The sequence below is a fragment of the Lissotriton vulgaris genome, chromosome 3_1, assembly GCF_964263255.1.
Source record: "Lissotriton vulgaris chromosome 3_1, aLisVul1.2, whole genome shotgun sequence".
In the NCBI taxonomy this organism is placed as follows: Eukaryota; Metazoa; Chordata; class Amphibia; order Caudata; family Salamandridae; genus Lissotriton; species Lissotriton vulgaris.
Window position 1 is genome coordinate 432073644 of NC_141689.1, and position 24343 is coordinate 432097986.

General features: G+C 43.8%; 1 protein-coding gene across 1 annotated transcript in view; it reads left to right on the plus strand.

Moving 5' to 3' along the window:
- The window catches only part of MAP3K1 (mitogen-activated protein kinase kinase kinase 1), a 493522-nt gene that overhangs the window by 362114 nt on the left and 107065 nt on the right, over positions 1-24343 (plus strand). Inside the window, exons 13-16 of the mRNA XM_086960650.1 lie at positions 2827-3016; positions 3971-5243; positions 12222-12374; positions 23498-23660. Of these exons, the coding sequence (XP_086816776.1) occupies positions 2827-3016; positions 3971-5243; positions 12222-12374; positions 23498-23660 (1779 nt within the window). The remainder of the gene's footprint in view (positions 1-2826; positions 3017-3970; positions 5244-12221; positions 12375-23497; positions 23661-24343) is intronic.

Sequence of the window (24343 nt, forward strand, 5' to 3'; positions counted from 1 at the left end):
ACTTAGTTACCATCTCACACAGTGTTTTTCCTTAAACGGCAGTCTCAGTATTTCTCTCCGCCCAGGCCATCTTTAATTAGGTTGGTTATCTGTTTAGAGACCTAAACCACTGCACTCATTAGGCCCACATCTTCCAAGGTGCAGTTTACCTAATCTTGGCATGCAGGTAAGGTACTGGCTGTTTTGATAATCATTGTAGGAAGTTAGCTCTGTATATGGTATAACACAAAGTGGTTATATCGTGCACAGATTCCAGAGATTCCCTCAGTAGTGTATTGGGCTCAATGTAAACCAAAAGTGCTCTAATTGTATTAGTGTGGGTGAGCAGCCTTAGGCCTAACACAGAAGAGTGTAAAACATTTATTATACACACATTGATTAATAAATGACACACAACTCAAAAAGGAGATCTATACCAATTTTAAAAAAATAAGCATCTTTCAAGATTTATCTTAAGAACAAGTTGTTAGCAAAAAAGTAAGTACGTTTTCCAGGAAAAATACGTTAGTCTTTAAAAAAAGTGGATTTTTCAGTTATGCAATACAATCCTATAGGAGGAAAACAAGAATGCAGTTTCACAGTTAAGTACACGATGCACAAATACAGTCTTCAGGGTTTAAGGTCAGCACCAGGCAAGATTCAAGTTCGGACCATAGGTGCACCACCAGCGGCACAAGAACAATTGGCAGAGGTCACAGTCAGGGTTGGACACACAATGTTAACCAATGGTGACTGGGGGTGATTGAAGATGCACTGTTCAAAGGTCAGTAAAGCTGTGTCAGGGGTCAATCTACTATAGTTAATTTAATTACAGGGGGCACAGGGCAACACCAAACTCGCACCCTCATCGGCAGTGGGGCGGCTGATTGCATAGTGCCAACACCACAAAGGGCGCCCAGTGCAAAAAAAATATGGAAGCTTGAATTTGAAGAAAGGCTGCAGGCTCAGGCCAGGAGATGGGTCAAAGAAAACCCACAGGTGCCAAGGTAAGTAGAGATGCTAGTGGACCTAGGGACACAGTTGGCAAAGCTCCCCAAGGCCCAACAGCTTCGGGTGCAAGAGTGGCATTTGATGTTGGTAAAACAGCTACCGGGGCAGGTCCTGGTCAGAGGAAGTCTTCAAGTTGAGGCTGTAGGCGTCAAGGAGGAGTCTGGCAGGATGGACTTGGGCTCAGAAGCACTAGGGAACCTTTGCAGGACTGGTGGGCCTCTTGGAATTGGGCTGTGGGCGTTGGCTGCAGAGGTGGTTCCAGATCCGTAGGTGGTTTCACCGGTCCTCAAGCCAGTTATTTTTCTTTGCAGCTGTTTTCTTCTGGACACGTCCACTGGAGATTGAGTCTTTTTGGAAGGCAGGCAGTCCTCCAGGTTTCTGGAGGTCGCTGGTCTGCAGGGCGAGTCGCTCTTTTTCAGCAGGATATTTGAGGGCTGCAAACAGGCTTTTAGGGCAGTACCCCAGCCAGTTGGTGTCTTCGCTCCTGCAGGCTCTTTATCCTAGGTTGTCGAAATCGGATTTCACTTTCTGGGGGAGCCACCTAAATACTAGATTTAGGGGTGTTACAGGGGAGTGACATGTAGGGACCAATTTCAGTAGGTGTCTATACCCACTATTAAGCCACCCTTCTGTAGGGGGGCATAGCCCTATCCCTGATTGGATAAGTCCCACCATCTTCAAAATGGTGGGCACTAAAAAGGGTGCTTAACTTTGCCTCAAGCACTTGAGGGGTGGAGTTGGCAAAGGAGGGCACACCTTCTATTTTAGCTTGTTTTTGCCACCGGTTCTCCCACCAAAAGTGGGGATTTAAACCTGGTCAGGCCATCTGCTGCTAGCAACAAAGGCTAGGATCACATTACGAAGGCAGCAGGCCTTTGAAGCTTCCCTCTCGAGCAGTGGGCCCATCCTGGGGGAGGAGGTGTGACACCTCTGCTCAGGATGGGCTTTGTTTCTGGCCTCAGAGGGCTGGGACTCTTGACCCAGATGCCCAGAAACATGTCTGGTGGTGGCAGGCTGCCAGAGCCAATCAGAAACCACACTAAGGTTGGTAGGTTTTCAGGGGGCACCTTTAAGGTGCCCTCTGAGTACATGTTTTAATAAATCCAACACTGGCATCAGTGTGGGTTCATTAAGAGGAGTTGTTTGGTACCAAACACTCCTTGGTTCAGTGAAGCCATCATGGTGCTGGGAACTCGAGTTGTTGAGTTTCCAGCCCAGGTACTCTCAAGGCTTTCCTGGCACTTATAATAATAATATTGAAGTGGCATATCTGCCCATGCAGATATTCCCACACCTGAGAAATAGTGCACCCTGCCTTAGGGCTTATAAGGCCCATACATTAGCCAGTGCTGCTGGACATGGCACACAGGCAGTTTGCTTTTAACTACACCAAAGAATGCAAGCTGCAGTGGCAGTGGCATGGCCTTGGAGAGGAGTGCTTAGGGGACCCTCTTCAGTCCCCATACCCTAGAGTACCATTTACTAGGGACTTGAAGGGGGTCTGAAGTTGTGCCAATCATGGCACAGTTTTTGGAAAAGAACACTGGTACTGGGAACCTGATTAGCAGGGACCAAGTACTCTACAGTCAAAGTTGCATCAAAACCAGGTAAAAAGTGGGTGATGCTGCAACAGAAACCCAGTTTCCTACAATTATGCAAATGTTGTTGCGATGGCCGCCTTAAGTGGGTATTGCATGCGAATGTTAAATGGTGGTAATATTTTGCAACACTGCTTGTGCTGTACTTTGAATGAAATAAAGTGAAGTAGTAAATGAAAGATTTAGGTCTGAACATTTCCTCACAACTAACGTACCATTTATTTCTTTTATGTGTTAGGGTCCATTGGAATAGGTGGTGTGGAGTTTGTCCTAAATTGTATTCTTGGAACACAGCCAGAGGCTAACAACTGGCAAGCACTTCTTGGGCGGCTCTGTCTCATAGATAGACTATTGTTGGAGTTTCCAGACGAGTTTTATCCACATATAAACAGTGCTGAAGTCTTGCAAGCTGAAGCTGTGGTGGACAGGTACTTGAAAGAGTGTGGCATCCTGAAAATAAACCCTTAGTATTCTTATGTCTTTTTAAATATATGCAGATTTTGAAACTGATTTAATTTCAGATATCCCTTGTGATTCCAGCTTTTTTGTCTTTTAAATCTTGGATTGAACTGGCATATTCTGCACAGTTACCATAAAATGAATTTAATGTGTATAGGCCCCTTGAGTATTCTATCGGGCTTGCACAAACACATGGGCAGCAGTGTTGCTTGGAACGGACTTCCATTCCAGCATTCATAACGTAAAGAACATTAGCCCACATAATCTTGCTGTCATGATCGAAACGAAAGGTATTGAGAAAGGTCCGGATTGGTTGCTCATATTAGACATATATTTAGCTAAGGTTTGAAGTTCTGGAATGTAACAGATATCAAGTGATATAAAGAGTAGCATGATTAGAAGATAGATTGAAATGGGTGAGATGGAAAATTGAAGAAAACAAAACAAACGGTTTATTAAAAATCCTTGTGTTTTGGAGCTGCCACAAACCTGTTTTCACCAATCAAAATTTGCATTTTTGCTTCCTGTACAATTCTCTTGTTCAGTCTATATGCAAAATGTGTATTCTCTTATTACACGTTCTATAATTTTATGTCTAGAACTGCCTCGGTATATTCGGATTCTGGGTAATTGAGCACATGTTTTCTGGGGGCGAAACTTCTGAGAGCTGGAGTCCGAAGTGACTTTCGAAGAATTCTCAATACGAACCATAGTTTTAAAACCATTCTAATAATCTGAAGTGGGCCATTCTATTAAGCTTACTTAAGTGTAACAAAAACTACAGTGCAAGGGTATAGCAGCTATTTTCCTATTGTTTTTTCTATTTTTGGTGCATCCCATTTACCTCATCTATTACGGCATACAAAAGTCGCAATTCTTGTTTTGTGATATACTTACTGTTTTCTTAATTTTCTTTTATGCAGGTATAAGAAACTGCTCTCGCTTTTGAATTTTGCCCTCCATTCCATAGACAATTCTCACTCCATGGTTGGAAAGTTATCACGGAGGGTGTTTCTGAGTGCCGCAAGAATGGTTGCAAGAGTGCCGCATGTCTACGTAAAACTGTTGGATATGTTGAGTATGACTAGCTCAACCCATTATGCACGAATGCGTCGGCGTTTGATGGCCATTGCAGAAGAAATGGAAATTGCTGAAGACATTCAAATGGGCATTCAAAATGTACCAACATTTGAAGGGAGGCATGATGGCTTTGTACAGCCGTCTGCTCCAGCGAACTCTCCTGAAATTTCAGCAAATAATTCCCCTCTTAATACGGTTCTGTTGACGGGGAAAATTGGAGCTGCACTGAACAATGTGAAACTAAATACCAGCCCAGAGGACATGAACACACTGGCTGGCATTTCTTCTGGTTCTCCCCTTTCTTCAGGTCCCACCGAACAACCAAAGCCAGCAATTCAGACTAAGCGCAGACCTCTCAGTCAGTGTTTGAACTCTCCATCGTCTGCTCAACCCCCATCACCATTCCCAACATTACCTTCTCCTTCCACTCCATCTGTACCAGCTGGTCCTGTAACAGATGTTACTAAATCTAGACCTCAGGCATTTGCTCCCTGTAAAATAATTTCAGCATCCCCTCAATCCCAGAGACGGCTTTCCCTACAAATTCAAAACAATTCTTCAGGGAGTAAAGAGACTGAAAAGCTTTCCCCCATTTTCACGCAGGCACGAGCCATGCCTTCCAGTCATATACACCGGCCAAAACCATCTCGGCCTTTACCTGGCGACACTGGCAAGCATGAAGAGGTTTCTAAAAGCAATTTGACTCTTGACTTGAATCTTTCACACTGTGATGGTGGTGGTAGTAGTAGTAGTGGACATGCTGTCATACCCAGTAATGACTCTGTGTTCACACCAGTAGATGAAAAGTGTCCGCTAAATGTGAACTCCGAACTCCATTCGAGTATTGAGGACCTGCTGGAAGCATCCCTGCCAGAAAGTGGCAGCACAGTGACCTTCAAGTCGGAAGTTGCAGTTCTTTCTCCAGAACAGGCTGAAAGCGATGATACCTACAAAGATGATGTCGACCATAATCAAAAGTGCAAGGAAAAGATGGAAGCTGAAGAGGAAGAAGCATTGAATATTGTGATGGCAATGTCTGCCTCTCAAGATGCTCTTCCAGTTATTCCTCAGCTACAGGTCGAAAATGGAGAAGATATCATCATTATTCAGAAGGATGTAAGTATATGGATGTACTCTTTTCTAAAGTAGATATGGGAATGTTTGTAATTCTTTATTAGAAAGTGTTCTGTGAGCCCCCTTTATGACCCTTTATTGTTTTTTAAATCGCAAAAAGCCTGAATTTCATCATTGTTTCTGAATGGTGCCAACATTTGAAGTGTACATGTGTAGAAAGTAAACCATAATGTTCTCTTGTGTAGCTAATGCCATAAATGATTGACAGATATAGCAGATCTCTGTGAGATCATGCATAAGTGCTGAGTTTATAGACATTTTCCCATATTTGTCTTTTTAATGCAGTTGGCAAACTAGTTGTTAATAAGATATAGTGCATCTCAGTTTAATTTCAAGGTTCAAATCTTGTGGGGCGTTCAGTAGAGAGGGAAAACAAGTCACTAAAATGTATAAAGTGCCCTTCCACTTAAAATATATTTCCAATTACCCGATCAGTGTGCAGCAGTTATTGCAAGGATCTCTTTTTAACATCTTCACTGTGGTACCCCTTTCTTAGCAGACACTTGTTTGTCACCGTTGTAATAGAATATGTAACAGCCAAGTAAAGATAGCATATCAGTGTCGATAAACAGGTGAGGGTACATTTTAAGTCATTCTGTGCACACTAAGAAGTGTTATTGGCTCCGTTTTCCTTTCAAATAAAACACGTCCATTGAGATCGAAACCCCGACATCGTAAAGGAGGAGACTTCTGATGGAGAAACGGTTGCCCCCTCTTAACCTGACAATTGAACTCTGAATAGTGTGTAGTCTTAATCAGATGGAGGACTAAGTGGAGTAAGACATTATTTTGATTATTTTGATTGAACGACATAAAGATTACACGAGGACCCAGCATGAAAGCTGTTAGTCCGTGCTGAATGTAGATGCATTTAAAGTGGGAATTAAAGCTAACAAAAATCAAAACTATAATGAATGCTAACACACTTATCAGCTTACACAGGTTGTTTTACTTCAGTGAGAACACCGATGGAAAACAGTTGCATTAAAATAAAAATGTCCTGAAATGCTGCCACATTTTCAGAAAAACAGCCAAGGCCAGGCGTGGGCAAATTATAATGTTGTGTAGGAACAAACAGGGCTCGCTTGCAATAGATATTTAAAAACAATTCCATTGGTCATTTATTAGTTTGTAAACATGTCGTTCTTTTTTATATTTTTGTATCATCCTTCCTGGTTTGTTTTCTGGTTCTGTTTCACGCGGGACGCTGCATTGTTTGCATTTGTGTTGTCAAATACAGGTTATTCTTTTTGCCACAACCAGTGTTTGACCACTTTATGTTGCTTTCACTATCTACATCCTTCAACCGTCTCATTGTGCACTTGATCTCATTTTTGCATCAATTATACATCTATATTTCCAATAAAAACGACTGTTCTTTCTGATATTGTTTAAAAGCCCTGGTTCTTTTTGAGTAGGGTTGCCTTTTTTGTTGTTGTTAGAATTCCTGAGAAGTAGGGTGTGGGTGATAGTGCAGCAGCCACCAGGTCATCACTTTCACTAATCATTTCTTTCTACACATCCAAGGCAAAAGTGGGACCAACACACTAAAGAACCCAGCCTACTCACAGAATAAAATAATGCTATATAATTCATGCATAGCATGTGAATCCAGAAAAGATTCACACTGCAAAACAAAATGGGTACTTTCTGGTAGGAGTAGTCTTTCAGCTTGAAGACCTTTCTGGAGTCTCATGCGGCTCACCCATCTCCACCAGTAGAGTTGTAAAGAAAGCACAGGAAGAGAGAAAAATTGCACAGAATAAAGCAAACTAACACCTCCATTCTCCAGTGGAAAAAATAATCTGGAGATGGAGATACATTGCAGGGTTTCCAGGGGGCACCTGTAAGGTCACACTAGGAGGTGCATGAGCCCAAATGGTCAACACCCACTAAACAAGCATTTGAAATTCAATAGGTCTTGCATTTTACTAATGCTTGTTTGTAAAGCGCCCATGAGCCACTTTCACTTTAATGTCGGCCGTGCCCTTTTCCTTAGATGAGCCATGTCTAAAGAAAGGGGCGCGGCCGCCATAAAAGTGAAAGCGTGGTATGGGGGGCTTTTTCAAAAAGAAGCATTTATTTTTCAACTTGACAACCGCTTTTTTGTAAAAGCACCCTATACCGCGGTTTCACTTGAATGTCGGCCACGTCCTATTCCTTAGGCGCGGCTCTTCTAAGGAAAGGGGTGTGGCCGCCATTAAAGTGAAAGTGTGGCATGGAGCAATTTACAGGTTTTTTTTTTTAAACACACGTTCAATGCCGCATAAATGCTCTCCATGCCACTGCAGTCAAGCTAGCCTGGCTGATATGGGGTGAAAGCCCAAAACCGCTCCTAGGATGCTTGTTACTATTCCAGGGAGGACCTGGCTTGGCAGTTCAGGCTGGACTGTTCCCTTGGGGAACAGGGTCAAGACTGATTTAAATATGGCTGGGTCTAAACTGGAATGGCATGGGGAGCAAAAAAATGATGGATTTAGGCCCAGATTTATGTACTGGGGTGAATGTATGACATTGTTCAGCATTCTGTCCATCAATTGTTCTTTTTGCAAATAAACCAAAGGCACGGCTGCCTCTGTATGAGCGTGCTGTGAAAAAAATGTAAATGGGGGAGAACGTGTCTTAGGAGAAAACCATTTAAGCAAATAGTGCTCGGAGGCTGTAATTAAAGGCTACAGAGTAACAACACATGTAAGAGGGGGTCTGCTCACGGGAGGTTACAAAATGAGCATAGGCGATACTAATGAGGGACTACTAAACCTCTTGAGCAATAAAAAAGCCACAGTTTCCAAAGGACAATGACACAAGCCAATGAAAAATGTACGCGGAGCGTCAAGTTCTTACCTGAACACAGCATGCCTCGCAGAGCAGCGCTGCCCAGGTTCGACTTAAAAGAAAAGAAAGATGAGACTACATTTGACAATTCCGGACCCAACCACTAGATGGCAGAATAATGCATAGCATGTGAATCCTGAAAATTCTTCGAACTGCAGAACTGCTACCGATAAGTAACCATTTTGTTCCTCAATATAAAACTTCCACCGTTGTTTGATTGACCACTCCATATGTTTGATGAAGTAGGATTCTCTCTTAATTTCTAATTAAATATTAAATTAAATTTAATCAGGAATCATTGGAGTGCAACACTAAAAGCTACATTTATTTTTGCCACATACAAAAGAAACTAATTATGTTTTGCCTTTTATTGACTCTTAATGCCTTATCAGTTTGCTTTCCCCAGGCTTCTTAAAGACGGTGTCACAGCAATGATACTTGCTATGCTGGTTTGTATTCTTCAACCACTTTAAATTTTCTTGGCCCAGATGCTTCATGTCTAGGAATTCTTGGAAACGGTTGTTGCACAGCATGTTTTTGATGCTTTCAAAGTTTGGCATTCAAGCAGTATTAATTTCGAGGATATGTGGTTGTGTCTTTAAAGAACATCATTGCTTGAAGTAATCTAAATCACTTCCTGCATATTTACTTTTTACTGAATCGTAGTGCCATACTTTTCGCAAAGTCCTTTCAAATTCTCTTGTCTGGGGAAGCTGTTGTCTCGGGGAATTTTTCCCCCCACTATGCATTTATTTTTTATTTCAACATGTAGTTAATGCATCTTAGAGTAACGGGCCATATTAACAAAAATGAAGTAACAGACAACAGTATGTCCATAAATAGAAATATATTCATTAGAAGGGGAAAATCAGAACAGTTGTTAGTTAATGCCCTCCCAAAAAAATACTTTTCTAAATCCGAAGTATTCATAGACTGTTGAATTGTCTGAAAGTCCCGTACAAGGCAGATATGTAGTGGAAGAGAATTCCATCCACATGGATGCGCTACAGGGAATCCTGTTTGGAGAAAGCAGCACAGGCGAATTGTGCACCTAGAGCACCCATGGCTTTAATCTTAGTCTCTTTAGATAAATGGAACAATCAAAGAAACCAGGTCTAACCTTTTTTTCCTTGACCATTTATCGCTTCTTCGAAGTCCTGGCACTCTAAATGGATCTAGCTATAGGGTCATGCATTATTACTAGTTATTTTCTTTCTCTCAGGAGCCCTACTGCTGTAGCGATATTGATAGGCTACCCAAGGCTCAGGAGCAACGTTCCTAGTCAGATAGGAGCAGGACTACACAAATATCTGCAAATGACCTACACTGTTTGCAAGACCACCAGATACAACATGAATATATATCATGCATAATGGAAACCGGAACCATTGAATCACTGGTAATGATCTAAAGTCAAAGGTCATGATAAAGTGCGGGTGGATGGTACAGCTGATAGACACCTGGAATAACTCGGTATTTCACACTAGGGTTTCTTTGTCCAACATCCTTAAAGACAATTGCCAAGAAAGGGTAAGCCACTAGCAGTTGTCTACAATCTAACATCATTTGATCTAGTACTTTAATGAGTACAGAATACCGGCTTGCGCCACACTTGCTAGACAAATCTACTACTTTAATGAGTACAGAATGCCGGCTTGCTCCACACTTGCTAGGCTAATTTAATGAGTACACAATACCGGCTTGCTCAACACTTGCTAGACAAATCTACTACTTTAATGAGTACAGAATGCCGGCTTGCTCCACACTTGCTAGACAAATCTACTACTTTAATGAGTACAGAATACCCGCTTGCTCCACACTTGCTAGACAAATCTACTACTTTAATGAGTACAGAATACCGGCTTGCTCAACACTTGCTAGACAAATCTACTAATTTAATGAGTACGGAATTCCGGCTTGCTCCACACTTGCTAGGCAAATCTACTAATTTAATGAGTACAGAATGCCGGCTTGCTCCACACTTGCTAGGCAAATCTACTAATTTAATGAGTACACAATACCGGCTTGCTCCACACTTGCTAGGCAAATCTAATAATTTAATGAGTACAGGATGCCGGCTTGCTCCACACTTGCTAGGCAAATCTACTACTTTAATGAATACACAATACCGGCTTGCTCCACACTTGCTAGACAAATCTACTACTTTAATGAGTACACAATACCGGCTTGCTCCACACTTGCTAGGCAAATCTACTAATTTAATGAGTACGGAATACCGGCTTGCTCCACACTTGCTAGGCAAATCTAATAATTTAATGAGTACAGGATGCTGGCTTGCTCCACACTTGCTAGGCAAATCTACTACTTTAATGAGTACGGAATACCGGCTTGCTCCACACTTGCTAGGCAAATCTACAAATTAATGAGTACAGAATGCCGGCTTGCTCCACACTTGCTAAGCAAATCTACTACTTTAATGAGTACGGAATACCGGCTTGCTCCACACTTGCTAGGCAAATCTACAAATTAATGAGTACAGAATGCCGGCTTGCTCCACACTTGCTAGACAAATCTACTAATTTAATGAGTACGGAATACCGGCTTGCTCCACACGTGCTAGGCAAATCTACTAATTAATGAGTACAGAATGCCGGCTTGCTCCACACTTGCTAGGCAAATCTACTACTTTAATGAGTACTGAATACCGGCTTGCTCCACACTTGCTAGGCAAATCTACTAATTAATGAGTACAGAATGCCGGCTTGCTCCACACTTGCTAGACAAATCTACTTTAATGAATATACAATACCGGCTTGCTCCACACTTGCTAGGCAAATCTACTAATTTAATGAGTACAGAATGCCGGCTTGCTTCACACTTGCTAGGCAAATCTACTTTAATGAGTACACAATACCGGCTTGCTCCACACTTGCTAGGCAAATCTACTACTTTAATGAGAACAGAATACCGGTTTGCTCCACTCTTGCGAGACAAATCTACTACTTTAATGAGTACAGAATACAGGCTTTCTCCACACTTGCTAGGCAAAGACCTTTAATCCAGACCTGGTGCCAAGTATAGACGGCCTTGGATGCAGTTAAATGCAGATTGTTTAACTTTGGATGGATTTTACTTTTCATTTCCAAATATTAATGAGCCGTTGTGTATGATAGCATCGCTGCCCACAGTCGGCCCCCGGGTCTTGCATTAGTATTTACCAATCTGTGCCATTACTTCCCACTTTCAGAACTCTGAAACTCGCCATAGTGGCATAAAATACAAAAGAAAATTATTACCGCACATCTGTATCCATGGTAGCCCTGACTAATAAAATGTGATGAGTTCAGCGTAGTGACTTATTATGAATACTTTCTCACACAGAACACCACCTGTGTGACCGAGGAAACTAGTTGTACCATCAGCAAGCTTTTGAGTGACAGAAAACAAAGTATGAATGCAATGAAGGCGAGTCATGATACTCCATTCATTTGAATAGAACCTTGAAGGCAGTGCATGGTATTAACCACCTTAAGGATTTTTTGTTGCAATGGGTAAATGCCATTTTGGAAAGGATGTGAGTTGTAGCAAATTTGATATACATTTTTCCACACACATGAGAGCATAAAAAGATGTCATCTGCAAACGCGTTAGATATAGGTATTCAGAGTCCCTGAACCAAAGAATAAAATGTGCACTGGGGAATCAACCAGGTTCTGTGACATCCCTTGTTGGCCTAAAAAAAAGAAAATGATTGATGTGGTCACATTCAGTACAATTGGTGTGAGATCCTAAAGTCCAAATTATTTTATTAAACATTTTGAAAAACTTTCAGAGGCTTCTGTCACTAAAGATCAGTAAATTTCATTGTTACTCCAAAGATAGGCTATTTGGGGAAGAGCACTGTGTAACATACACGTTTTTATGTTTGAGAAGGCATCTGATTTAGCTCCTTTTGAGACATTTTGCTCCTACATTCTAGAGCTTTTTGCAAGGTTTATATTTATAATTGCATGTTGCAGCAGTTTCAATCAATTTTCCTCATTTACTGATATTAAAATTGCTAGAGGTTTGATAAAAGACAATGTACGCTTTTAAGCACCATTACGATTCACATTCTCCTCATGTTATTTAAGTTTTAATGTCAAAGCTGTCCTTAAATTGCAGACACCGGAGACTCTGCCTGGCCATACCAAAGCAAAGGACCACTACCGCGAGGATAATGAATGGTTGAAAGGTCAACAGATAGGCTTGGGAGCATTTTCTTCCTGTTATCAAGCTCAGGATGTTGGAACTGGCACACTGATGGCTGTGAAGCAAGTAAGTGTCCATTGCAGATTATTAAAGATTATGCAACTAAATGAACATAAAGCACAACATTCTTTCCTTTATTCATTTATTAAGTTACTTTCATACATTGAGGATCATTATGTTTGAAGTTCAGTTAGTACATCCTGCAACCGGTAGGGAACCAGTGCGCTATAATTTGTTACGTTTGTGTTTTACGTAGTAAAGTTGGTATTTTTATTTTAAACTGTCTTTATTAATTTTTGCATGTTCAGCAGTGAATTTTATCAATTTATTAGTGATACATATTCTCATGTTACACTCATGAGTCGATAATCCTATCAGTGGTGCAGGTATCGTGTCAATCCAGCTAGGTAAACCACACAGGAGTGCCAACCCTTTTCTCTATCAGTATTTCCTGTGCATATCCTACACCCTGATGGGCCAATAAACACTAGCTCTTAGCTCAACAATTTAGCAACTACTATCCCCGGTTTTATGCTAAAGTACTGTACTGTGGGCCATGAAGTGTGCTCCGCGATCCTCTGTGTGAGAGATCCTCTTCAGAAGCGTCAGCCTGCTGCCACACTACTGTCTCACCACATCCGTCCACCATTCAGGAAGGGGCTCCCTGCGGAGCCCGCTGCGTTCTTCCTCCCTGAGAGTCGCTCCTTCCACCTGTGCCCAGCAGACGACTGGCTTCCACCTAATATGTAGTGGGCCTGTCGAGGATCTCTAGTGTCGTGCGATATCCCGGCGGGCTACTCCCAGGGCTAAGTTCAGGAATTTATTCCTGGTTGTTTTTCAGGGGGCCCCCTGTGCAACCCCAAAAGACCGATCTCTACCTTGTATAGCTGGGTCCTGTACAGTGCGTGCTCTAGCATCTCTGACTTGCATCCAGAACCTCCCAATAGATGGGCATACCACCACCATGTGCAAAATATCCATATCTGTGACTGTACACTGGGGGCATCCCAAATCTGTAGTCTGTAACATCACATTTAGCTTGTGGGGTGTAAGGTATGTCAGTGCAGGTAATTAAATTGTATGAATTTGAATCTGGTGTTGCTTGTATACTTGAATGTACACTCTAGTCAGGTCCCATTCCTTTCTCGTAAATTACCTATTGAGATAGGTCTACAACTTAGTCCGGAGGTTCGGCAGCACGTCCATCATCCTAGTATGCATCCTCTTGTATCACCAGGAGAAAAACGTGGCTCCTACATACAAAATAAAAGGAGACCCCAAAGGTCAGACGGGACCCAGGCTAAATGTCTATTGGGAAAAACAAGGGTACCAGACAAGTACAATAAGCACAATAACACAATTTTCACAATCAAAAATTGGGGTATAAGCGTGTATAAACAGATAAGAGAAATGAATTTAAACAATAATATACAGCACAATTTATACAAAAGGTGAGTGAGGAAACCGTGACGAGGTACAAGGAAATAAGCCGATTTCCTGACTCAGTAGTGTAATACAAATGAAGTATAGAGTTAGAGACGTGTGTCGACGACGTTTCGATCGCCGAGAGATAGTGGGATCTCATCCGGACTAGGTGATGGAACGAGTGCCTGGGAAGTTTGCCTGGACAGGTATGAGTAAAAAGGGGATAGGGAGGGTGAGGGAGGAAGGGAGAATGGAGTAATCATTAGTAAAAAGCAAGGACAGTCATATACAGTTGGTCACAACAGCAGAGTATATTTATCCAAAGTTTAATTCAGTATCGACTATAGATTTTTGATGAAAAAGACTGCATAGGATGAATGAGTAAAAACAACACTGTTCGACCTGGCACCTCTTGGCGTGCCCTGCCTTTTTGCCTCGGACCACCTGTTTTTTACTGTGCTGCATTTCGTTGTTGTTGATGTTAGGACATTGGTGGGCACTTTACCACTGCTGATCAGTGCTAAAGTGCAAGTGCTTTCTGTCTAAAATGTATTGATAATTTGTGTTCGAGGCATATGGGCTGCAGATGGTACATTATGAATAGATCGCCATCTGGTGTTGGGCTCGGATGATTGCACTTGTTTTTCTCTTGGAGAGTCTTTTGTAGATTGGTGACTCCTCCTTTGGTTGCTAGTGCGCATGGGCATCGGCTCCATCCTCAGATTGTTTTTTTCCGCCATCGGGTTCGGATGAGGATCGAAGCGCTCCAGATCGACTTCGGGAAGAAGTGATATTTCGGCGCGTATTCCCTTTCCAATTCGACGGTATTATCGATCGCGATTGCATTTCCATCCCGACGCGTTTCGACTCCAACATCAAAGAAAAACTTTAGTCTACATCGACGAACGTGAGGCCTTTCTTGACGTAGTCAAGCCCGGAGTCCATGGAAAGGACTCCATTTAAGAAATGTCCAACGTGTGGTGCTAAGTTCCCACACAAGGACCTACACGAGGTGTGCAATCTCTGCCTATCACCTGACCACAAATCCAGGGACTGCGAAGCCTGCGCAGCATTCTCCTCCAAGTCTACAGTTAGAAACCGTCGAGCTCGAAGAGACGAGATTTCGAGAATGCAGTCGATGGCAATCCCGGAGCTGTTCGAAGACCAGCACCTCGAAGAAGAAGAGGAACATGAAGAACAGTCTGGGTCGGAAGTGGACGAGTCGGATGTCGAGGAATTCGACGTTCAACAAACCGTGAGTGACGACGTCCCCTTACCAAAAAACCGACCCCGTACGGAAACGACCCCGCCTTCGAGCCCGGTCAAACCGTTGAAAAGAGTTTCCGACGCCCCGCCTTCGGGCCCGGCAACGAAACAGAAACCGAAACTCTCGGTCTCCCACCATGTCGGATCCGAGAAACGGTCGACATCGACTTCGACACCGAAGCTCCATGCAAGGGAAAGCTCGGCATCGAAACATTCCATGTCGAAACCGAAACATGCTTCGACGTCAAACTCACTCGACACCGAAAAAATCAGAATCTAGCAGATCCTCGGTGCCGAAAACACCGAACATTGACGATCGGAAGCAAAAGCACCTTTCGGAAACAAAAAACTTTGGTACCGACACAGGAGCAGCAAACAGATCCAAAACAAAAGACTTTGTTTATCGATCCATAAACTGGCAAAGTAGTGACAAAATCACCAAAAAAGAGGAAGAATGAACAGCTAGATGACAAAGCTATTCCTACTAAGAAGAGAACAATGGGGACAAATACAACTCCTCCTCCTTCTCCTCGGCCTAGAGCCACACCCTCTTCTCCTATTCCTCACACTATGCCAACTATTCCTCCACATTCTACACCAAGACCATCTACACCTCAGACAGATGTAGACCGTGATACAGGGGAGGGAGAACCTCATGGGGATGATGACACTATCCCAGATGAGGAAGACCCATGGGAGCATTATGACGCAGGGTCAGATGAGGACAACGACCCACAGTTATATCCCTCAAAGCCTTCACCACCTGATGATAACACAGGTTTTGTACAGCTAATTAATAGAGCAGCAAAATATCATAAGGTAGATCTACATACAGAACCTCAAGTAGAGGATTTCCTATTAGAAACACTACCTACTGCACAAAGAACATCAGGCACTCTACCTATGCTGAAGGGTCTTTTCAGTCACACAGCAGACATATTCAAAGACCCAGTGAGGGCTAGGGTGTTAAACCCAAGAATTAATAAAAAATATAAGGCAGCTCCAAAGGACCCAATATTTATCAAGGGACAGGTACCGCTAGACTCGCTTGTAGTTACAAACGCTCGAAAAGAGCGAACTCATTATCTACAGGAGAAGCCCCTCCACCTGATAAGGAGTCAAAATTAATAGATGCATCAGGAAAAAGAGTAGCATCACAAGCGGCAAACAGCTGGCGCATAGCCAATACACAAGCGCTACTTGCACGCTACGATAGGGCTCGTTTCTCCATGATTGGCATATTTGTTTCACTACTAGGTCCCTAGTACAGTTCACCATGTGTGCCCAGGGCATGTAAATCAAATGCTACTAGTGGGCCTGCAGCACTGGATTGTGCGACCTACATAAGTAGCCCTACAAATAGGTCTCAGCCTACCATTTCAGTGTCTGTGTGCAGTTGCCATGTAGACCTGGCACGTGCACTCACTTGCCAGGCTGCATCATTCCCTTTTATTGCGTGCAAGACACCCCTAAGGTAGGCCCAAGGTAGCCCCATGGGCAGGATGCAGTGTATTTAAAAGGTATGGCATTTACTGTTGTGTTTTGCATATCCTGGTAATGAAATACTGCTAATTTCGTTTTTAACTACAGCAAGGGCTTGTAACATCTTACAAGTGTATCTGCCAATTGGGAGCTAACAGAAAATTGGAGTTTGGCATTTTCTTATAGAAAGATTATGTGCCTATTCCTGTCAGTGGAGTGCACATCTGGGTTAGGATGAGAGTTCGGCTGTTTGTGCATTCAATCTAGATAGTCACACAAAGGGAGCTGAGGTGTGCCCTGCATATCCTGATGGCCCATCACCAGGCTGATTGGTATTCTTGAGCTAGGTGGTGGGAGCCGTTGACACGGACACCTTAATCGTTTTCACCTCCACATAGTGTGTCTGAAACCAGTGAAAGGAACGGTCTTGTTCACTGTAAAGACTTTTCTTTGAAGTTTGCCTACATCAAAGGCTGAAATGAGTAGAAGTACTGAACACCATGTGACACCATATACTCAGGATTGAGGGCATTCTTCAAGGAAGAGTTGGCTAGCTGACAGGAGGGACTTCCAGTTTGCTGTGCTGTACTGGCAATGAAATGACTGGACTTTGTTTTATACATCCTGCTTCCAAGGTTCTCCAAAGGCCTGAGTTGAGCGGAGCCAAGGGCAACACTCGTGAAGAGCACGATGCACCGCCCCTACGTGCACGACAGCTGAGGCCCAGCCGATGCCAGAGATTCTGCATCAACACTGCGGAGCCGAAGCCTTATGGCCTGACTTTTTACGCCTCTCCACAGTAAGGAACTTGGGTACCGCGCCTGCCACAGCAGCCTCAACTCCCTTACAGCAGTAAGGAATTGACACTTCACCTTCCCGACAGTAAGGAACGGACCCCTCACCTGCCTCCGCGATGTCTCACCTCCTCTGTGTTTTGCATAATCTTTGTTTTTCCTGATGCCTGCAAGGTACTGTTCTGGGATCTGCCCAACTCTGTAACCGTTCCTCACTCCTTCGAGCTTAGACTGTCTTTGTGGGGTCGTCAACTGTGATCAAATAGCCCTGGTTGGAGTTATTTTTGATTTCTAAACAACTTGGTTCTGTAACTCTTGTACCTTCTAGTATTTGAGAACCAGAGTATAGAGATTTGGCAGTTGGCAGTTTTATATACTACCATATACAGAGGTAGACATATGTTACCACATTGCTTCTACCTGCAGACTTCTTACCTGTTTAATTATGCCAGGCATCAGATGGGATCCGAAACTTCAAAGCTCTTGAAGCTGGAAGTGTCAGCACTGGGAGTGATGTTCAACGCAGCCATTAAAGACATATAGCACCCATTCTGGTGCAACGTAAATTTTTTCTGAGCTTTCAACACAGATCTGGAGCTTCCTCTCCTGAGAATTCTTCGTACTCTGGCACTTCAAAATTAAACTATAAACTATAAGTGCTGTGCTAGGATGTCTACCCCAACAGGTTTAGGCGTTAATCCCTGTAGGAACTGCAGAGGACAGATGACCATCATTGACTCTCACACTTATTTGCCTGGGTCAGGCCATGACAAGTTGAGTCTTGCCTCCGCATTGAACCCCACGGCAAATAAGGCGAGGGAAGCAAAACTGTTTTATAGAGTGGCCCATGAGGACAAAGTAGGCCAACTTTGTTTCCTGGCCCACTCGAAGTCACCAAATTCAAGCGCACTAAGCAGGCATAAGAATTACATGGAACATTCGTCGAAAGGCAAATTTTCCAGGTGCCTGCCTCTGACTCCCTCAGGATCCTCATCTTTGGATCCAGATTTAGTGCCTCTGAAGTCGTCCGAGCCAGTGTCCCCGGTAGAGGTGCCACCCCTCCACCCTCTGGTGCCACCGCCAGAGCCTGCGGTCGACCAGCCCAGCCTGAGCGACTAGAACGCCCATGCTGCCATATACCGTCTTCCAAGCAGCATTACACATGATTCAATCTTTGAAAAGTGATCTCTTGATTTGCAGATTGTAGTTTTATTTTATTCAGATAAATGCAGGCTATTTTTCTAAACTGGTGGCAAGACCTTTTGTAGTGTGTAGTGTTAGTGTGTGTGTCTGTGTATGCACAAATACTTTATACATTATCACTGGGATAAATAAGCCATATTGCTTTTTCCGAAGCTACCAAGAGGATGATCAGGGGTTATCTTAGGTGCGTAATTTATGTTCGAGGCATATGAGCTGCAGATCCTAAATTTAGCAATAGATCGCCACCTGGTGTTGGGCTCGGATGATTGCAGGTTGTTGTCTTAATGGAAGAAGTCTTTGTAGTCCCGAGATAGGTGTCTCCTCCCGTGGACAATACTGCGCATGGTCATCAACTCCATCCTCAGATTGTTTTTTTCCGCCACTGGGTTCGAATGAAAGTTTTCCACTCCGGTTAGAAAATACTTTTTCTGCATTTTTCGAAGCGAGAAACTTTAAACAAACTTCTTTCGACATAGAATAGACTTTCGACATCACCAGCTACATTCCGGTGCGGCGACGCGGGCCGTTGGGCCCATCGGCGCTGTGCGGCCTACGTCTCATGGACAGAACTCCATTCAAGAGATGCCCGGTATGTCGAGCAAAATTCCCTCATAGCGACCATCACGAGGTTTGCAACCTCTGTCTCTCACCAGAACACGACAAGTCGACCTGCACAGCCTGTGCCTCCTTCCGATCGAAGACCATCCGGGATCGGAGGGCCCGTCTACACGAGATGAGGAGATCAGCACCAGCACCGGAGCCCATCTTTGAGGAGGAGATCGTCGAAGAAGACTTCTCCGAGGACGAATATCCTATCGAAGATATCTCCGAGGACGAGGCTCCACTCGGAGCAGAGGAGGACTCGCCTGATCTCCAGATTATATCGGGGGCAGAGGATTCGGACGATTCGATTCCATCTCGACAACCCGTGAGTACATCTGCCCCTGCACGACAGACATTACCCAAACAAAAGGCAACGGTCAGCACTCCGGCCATGGGGCCCAGTCGAGACCGAAATTTACCCTCTAACGCCCCGCCTTCGGGCCCAGCTCCGAGGAAAGAGAATATGCCGTCCGGTGCCTTGGCACCGAAGAAACACCATGTGCCAGTTACACCTCCTCCATTGGCACCGAAACATCCTTCAACACCGAAGGACTCGTCTGCACAGAAAATAAATAAAACGCCCAAAGACAAGGACACTTTGGCACCCCTGCCATCGGTGCCGAAGCCAAGACCTGTACCGGACCCGAAAGCTTCAACTCCGAAACCTTCCGGTTAAAAAAACAGAGGGGAAGCCAGTTTCGGGCGCCACAGGCCCAGCAAAACCTATCTCTACGCCGAAACCTTTAATATCGGTACCAAAGACCCAGATAAGACTAAACAACCTTCGGCACCGAAAACCTTGCCAAAAATACTCAGTTACTCCTAAGGCAAAGAGCACTAAACAACCTCTATCGGCTCCGAAGAAATCGACGCCGAAGAAGATTATAGAAAAGGAAGAGCTGTTTAGACAGATCCTAGACAGAAAAAGGTCCATATTAATCCAAAAACTGAACATGTGGAAGCAATTCCTTATAAAAAGAGACCAGCAGACACACCACTTACACCTGTGATTCCTGTCAAAAAGGACTGTGCAACTTCTCCAATGCACCCTTCCTCTCCTTCACCTTCTTCCTCCCCTATTACTCCATATGTGGAACCTATAACTTCTCCTATTCAATCTCCTGCATCATCACACCACACTGACGAGGAGTATGATTTAGGTGGGGGGGATGATGTTCCAGAGCCACATACATACCCTTTAGATGAGGATATCAACACAGAATACCCCAAGGATGATGATACATATAATTTTGCACCAAATAATGCACCAGACATCCCTGATCCTCAGTACTACCCAACATAACCTTCCCCTACAGAGGATAGTATTGGGTTTAATCATTTATTAAACAGAGCTGCACTTTACCATGGGGTTCCTATGCACTCTGATGCCATTGAGGAGGACTTCTTGTTAGACACTTTCGAACAGTCACAAAGGTCTACCCAAATATTACCAATGACCAAGGGAGTCATTAAACATGCTCCAGAGATTTTTAAAGATCCAGTACGGTTTAGGGTGCTAAATCCTAGAATAGAGAAAAAGTATAGGCCAGCACCAGCTGATACATTAAGGGTCATCTGCCATTAGTCACTTTGCCACTGGATTCAAGCAAGCCGGGCTGAAGATGGCTGGAATGCCAGAAACCGGTCCTCGGAAGCTTGTTTCCTGTCCAGGGAAGACATGGCTTTGCAGTTTGGGCTGGACTGTTCAGACTGATTTGCATATAGCCATGTCTGAACTGGGGTGGCAGAGTGGACTAAAGAACGGTGATGGATTAAACCCAGATCTTTTGACTAGGTGTGAGTGTTTGATTGATTCAGATGCTCCGTCCATCACCACCCCCTTTTGTACCCCATCTGCCATTAGTCTCCTTGGTTTCCAGTTCCCAGCCTGCTCTTACTAAAGGAAAGGATCTTGATACAGAACAAGTTGTGGTTGGTTTTCCATGACAGAGAAGGAGGCTTTCTGATTTTCTTAGGCTCACCACTAAGGGGACAAATAGTGAGCTTTACTCAAGGGAAGGAGTTCTGCTATCTCGAAATACTTGTAGTATTGAGAATTCTGAGATAAATGAGCACTGGTGCAGTAATTCGACTTAAGGAAAAGTGGGTTGCGTCACCTGTAAACTTCTCACAGCCAGCTTCGCAGAACACAATTTAAAATGGAGAATTGGAGAGAAAGACAGGCTGTTTTTAAAAGGCCTTCTGCTTGGCCTGGAAGCTACTTTTACCCAAGGACTAGAAGTGGATCACCGGGATCAGACTAGCTGGCCTGCCTGTCCTGTAGCCTCATAGACAGAAAAAACAAAGAAGGGCATTTTGAAGGATGGTGAGGCTGATGGAAGCAAGCATGCTTAGTTATTCTGTATTCTTTGTTTCACATTGTTTTGATGCCTGCTCAACTTCGTAAGTTTTTGTTTTCCTCAAGGACATTATACACAATTATTATTATTATTATAGAGTGTTTTATAGCACGCTCTGTCACTCGAGAGTATCCTGGCGCAAGGAAAAGAAAACTCCCTATGTGAAGCTAGTGTATGAAATAAAGCCTGTATGTAATACAATTTTCAACAGGGAGTCGTCCCCCCTAGTTGGAAAGCGGCAGTCGTTAAGGCGCTGCTAAAAAAAACCTTCCTTTGACGCAGCAGAACTGGCCAACTACCGACCAATATCCCTCCTCCCCGGGACCAGCAAGATTGCAGAGAAACTGGTGAATAAGAAACTCTCCCAGTTTCTTGAATCGAATAATCTGCTAAAAAACTCGCAGACAGGTTTTCGCCCAGGACAGGGCACTGACATCGCCCTCCTGGCCGCAGTGGAGGAGGCCAGAGCGCTCTTAGACTAGGGAGGATCAGTGGCAGTGATCCTCCTCGACCTGAGCGCGGCCTTCGACACCGTCAACCACCAACTCCTGGTCAAACGGCTCAAGAAGGTAGGAGTAGAAGGCACCGCTCTATCCTGGCTTTCCTCCTTTCTGGCCCAACGCTCCTTCCAGATCTGGGAAAATAACAACCGCTCCTCCGACACACCCCTCCAATGTGGGGTGCCTCAGGGCTCCTCCCTGAGCCCCACATTGTTTAACATCTATATGTCCCCATTGGAGGAGGTCGTCATCCCGTTCGGAGTGAGCATGGTCAGCTACGCGGATGACACACAGCTAGTTGTCTCCCTTTCCCACCCTAATCAGCAGCCAGCGGACCTATTCAACTGCTTGACGCAGATCCAAGGTTGGATGAATAACTCAGCCTTAAAGCTGAATGGTTCTAAAACGGACATTCTCCTTCTGGGTCAGAAAGGATGCACCTTCCCTTTGAACACCTGGCCACCCTGTCTGGGCCCCCCTCCTGCTCCCAAACAGGAAGTAAAAAGCCTGGGAGTATGGATTGAAACAGATCTTTCTTTTACCACGCAGGCCAAGAAAGTAACGGGCACCTGCTTCGGCCTACTCAAATCGATGAGAAAGATCCTGCCCCTCCTTCCACCCATATCGCAAAGACTTCTCGTCCAAGGCCTTATTCTGTCCAGGCTTGACTATAGCAATGCTATATACCTGGGCGCACCAGAAGCAACCCTAAATAAACTGCAGAAAATTCAAAATGCTGCCGCCCGTATCCTCACGCATACTCCTGCCAGAGCTTCAGCCAAACCTGCTCTGAAGCTCCTTCACTGGCTTCCAGTGAGGGAACGAATAACATTCAAAGCCTTAAGCCTGGCTCATAGGCTAGTGCAGAATCAGGGCCCCCCCATTCTGAGGAAATACATACAACCCTATAAAGCCCCTAGAGTTCTCCGATCGGACAAGGAGTCCCTCATCACCGTGCCCAGATTCAAAAAAGCCAGCACTGGTGGAAGACGTTTCTCGATCCACACAGCGCGCCTATGGAACGCCCTTCCTCGAGATCTGAGGAAAGAATCAAACTACCTACGTTTCAGGAAACGACTCAAAACTCACTTGTTCCCTTAAAACAACTTTTAACCACTTTTATTTTTAATTGCTTCTGTCTAAAAGTGCTTCTGTCCAAAATTGCTGTTTCCCTCTTTTACCCCCGCCCCCACTGGTGTAGGGATTTTTTAGCGCTGGGATACCTCAGGGTGACTACGCGCTCTATACATTTTTTTAATAATAATAATAATAATAATTTAAAACCGTGAAGATTTCCAAATAAAATTATTTTGATAGACCATCCACGGATAAGAATAAGCATCATTGAGGATTTGCTGTAAATGGTAGATTTGATGGGTAAATTCAGTAAAGTGGGACACGTTGCTTAGTAGATGTTGAACTGTTTGGACTACTTCTGACTTAGAGAGGCAAGGACAGTTTGTATTTCGTTGTACTCAAACATGGCATATATTAAAACTGTAATACCTTTTGTCATGATCTTTTTTTTAATTAGTTCTTTACAATTTCTCATTTAGGTGACATATGTGCGGAACACATCATCAGAACAAGAGGAAGTGGTTGAAGCCCTGAGAGAAGAAATTCGAATGATGAATCACCTCAGCCATCCCAACATCATAAGAATGATGGGTGCAACATGTGAAAAGTGTAACTACAATCTCTTTATTGAGTGGATGGCAGGTAAACAACATGCTGCTACAACAAAACTATGCACCTGATAGAATGAAAGTGTCCAAAAACAGAAGAGCACTAGATTTTAAGTGACTATTGCTATGGGACTTCTTTTACTAATATTTAGCTGAGATTGATTATCATACCATCATGTTCCATCTTGTCCAATCAATCCTCACAAAATTGCAGCCATCTTTGAAATAATGATGTGAATTGGCAAAGATTTCACGCAAACCTCCATTGATATCATTCTTCCCATTTCCAAGAAGATGGCCTTTACAACTTCGGTTCTGCATCTCTTGTACCTTCTAGCATTTCAGAACCAGAGTATAGGGATTTGACAGTTTACAGTTGTATATCTTATCATATACAAAGTTAGACATATGTTCCCACATTGCTTCTACCTGCAAACTTCTCACCTGTTTAATTATCCCAGGTGTCAGACGGGAGCCGAAAACTTCAAAGCTCTTGAAACTGGCAGTGTCAGCTCTGGGAGTGATGCTCGTCACAGCCATTAAAGACGTATAGCACCCACCCTGGTACAACATTAATTTTGTTCTGAGCTTTAAACGCAGATCTGGAGCTTCTTCTCTTGAGAATTCTTCGTACTCTGGCACTTAAAAATTCAACTATTAGTGCTGTGCTAGGATGTCTCCCCCAATGAGTTTGGGCTGTAATCCCTCTAGGGACTG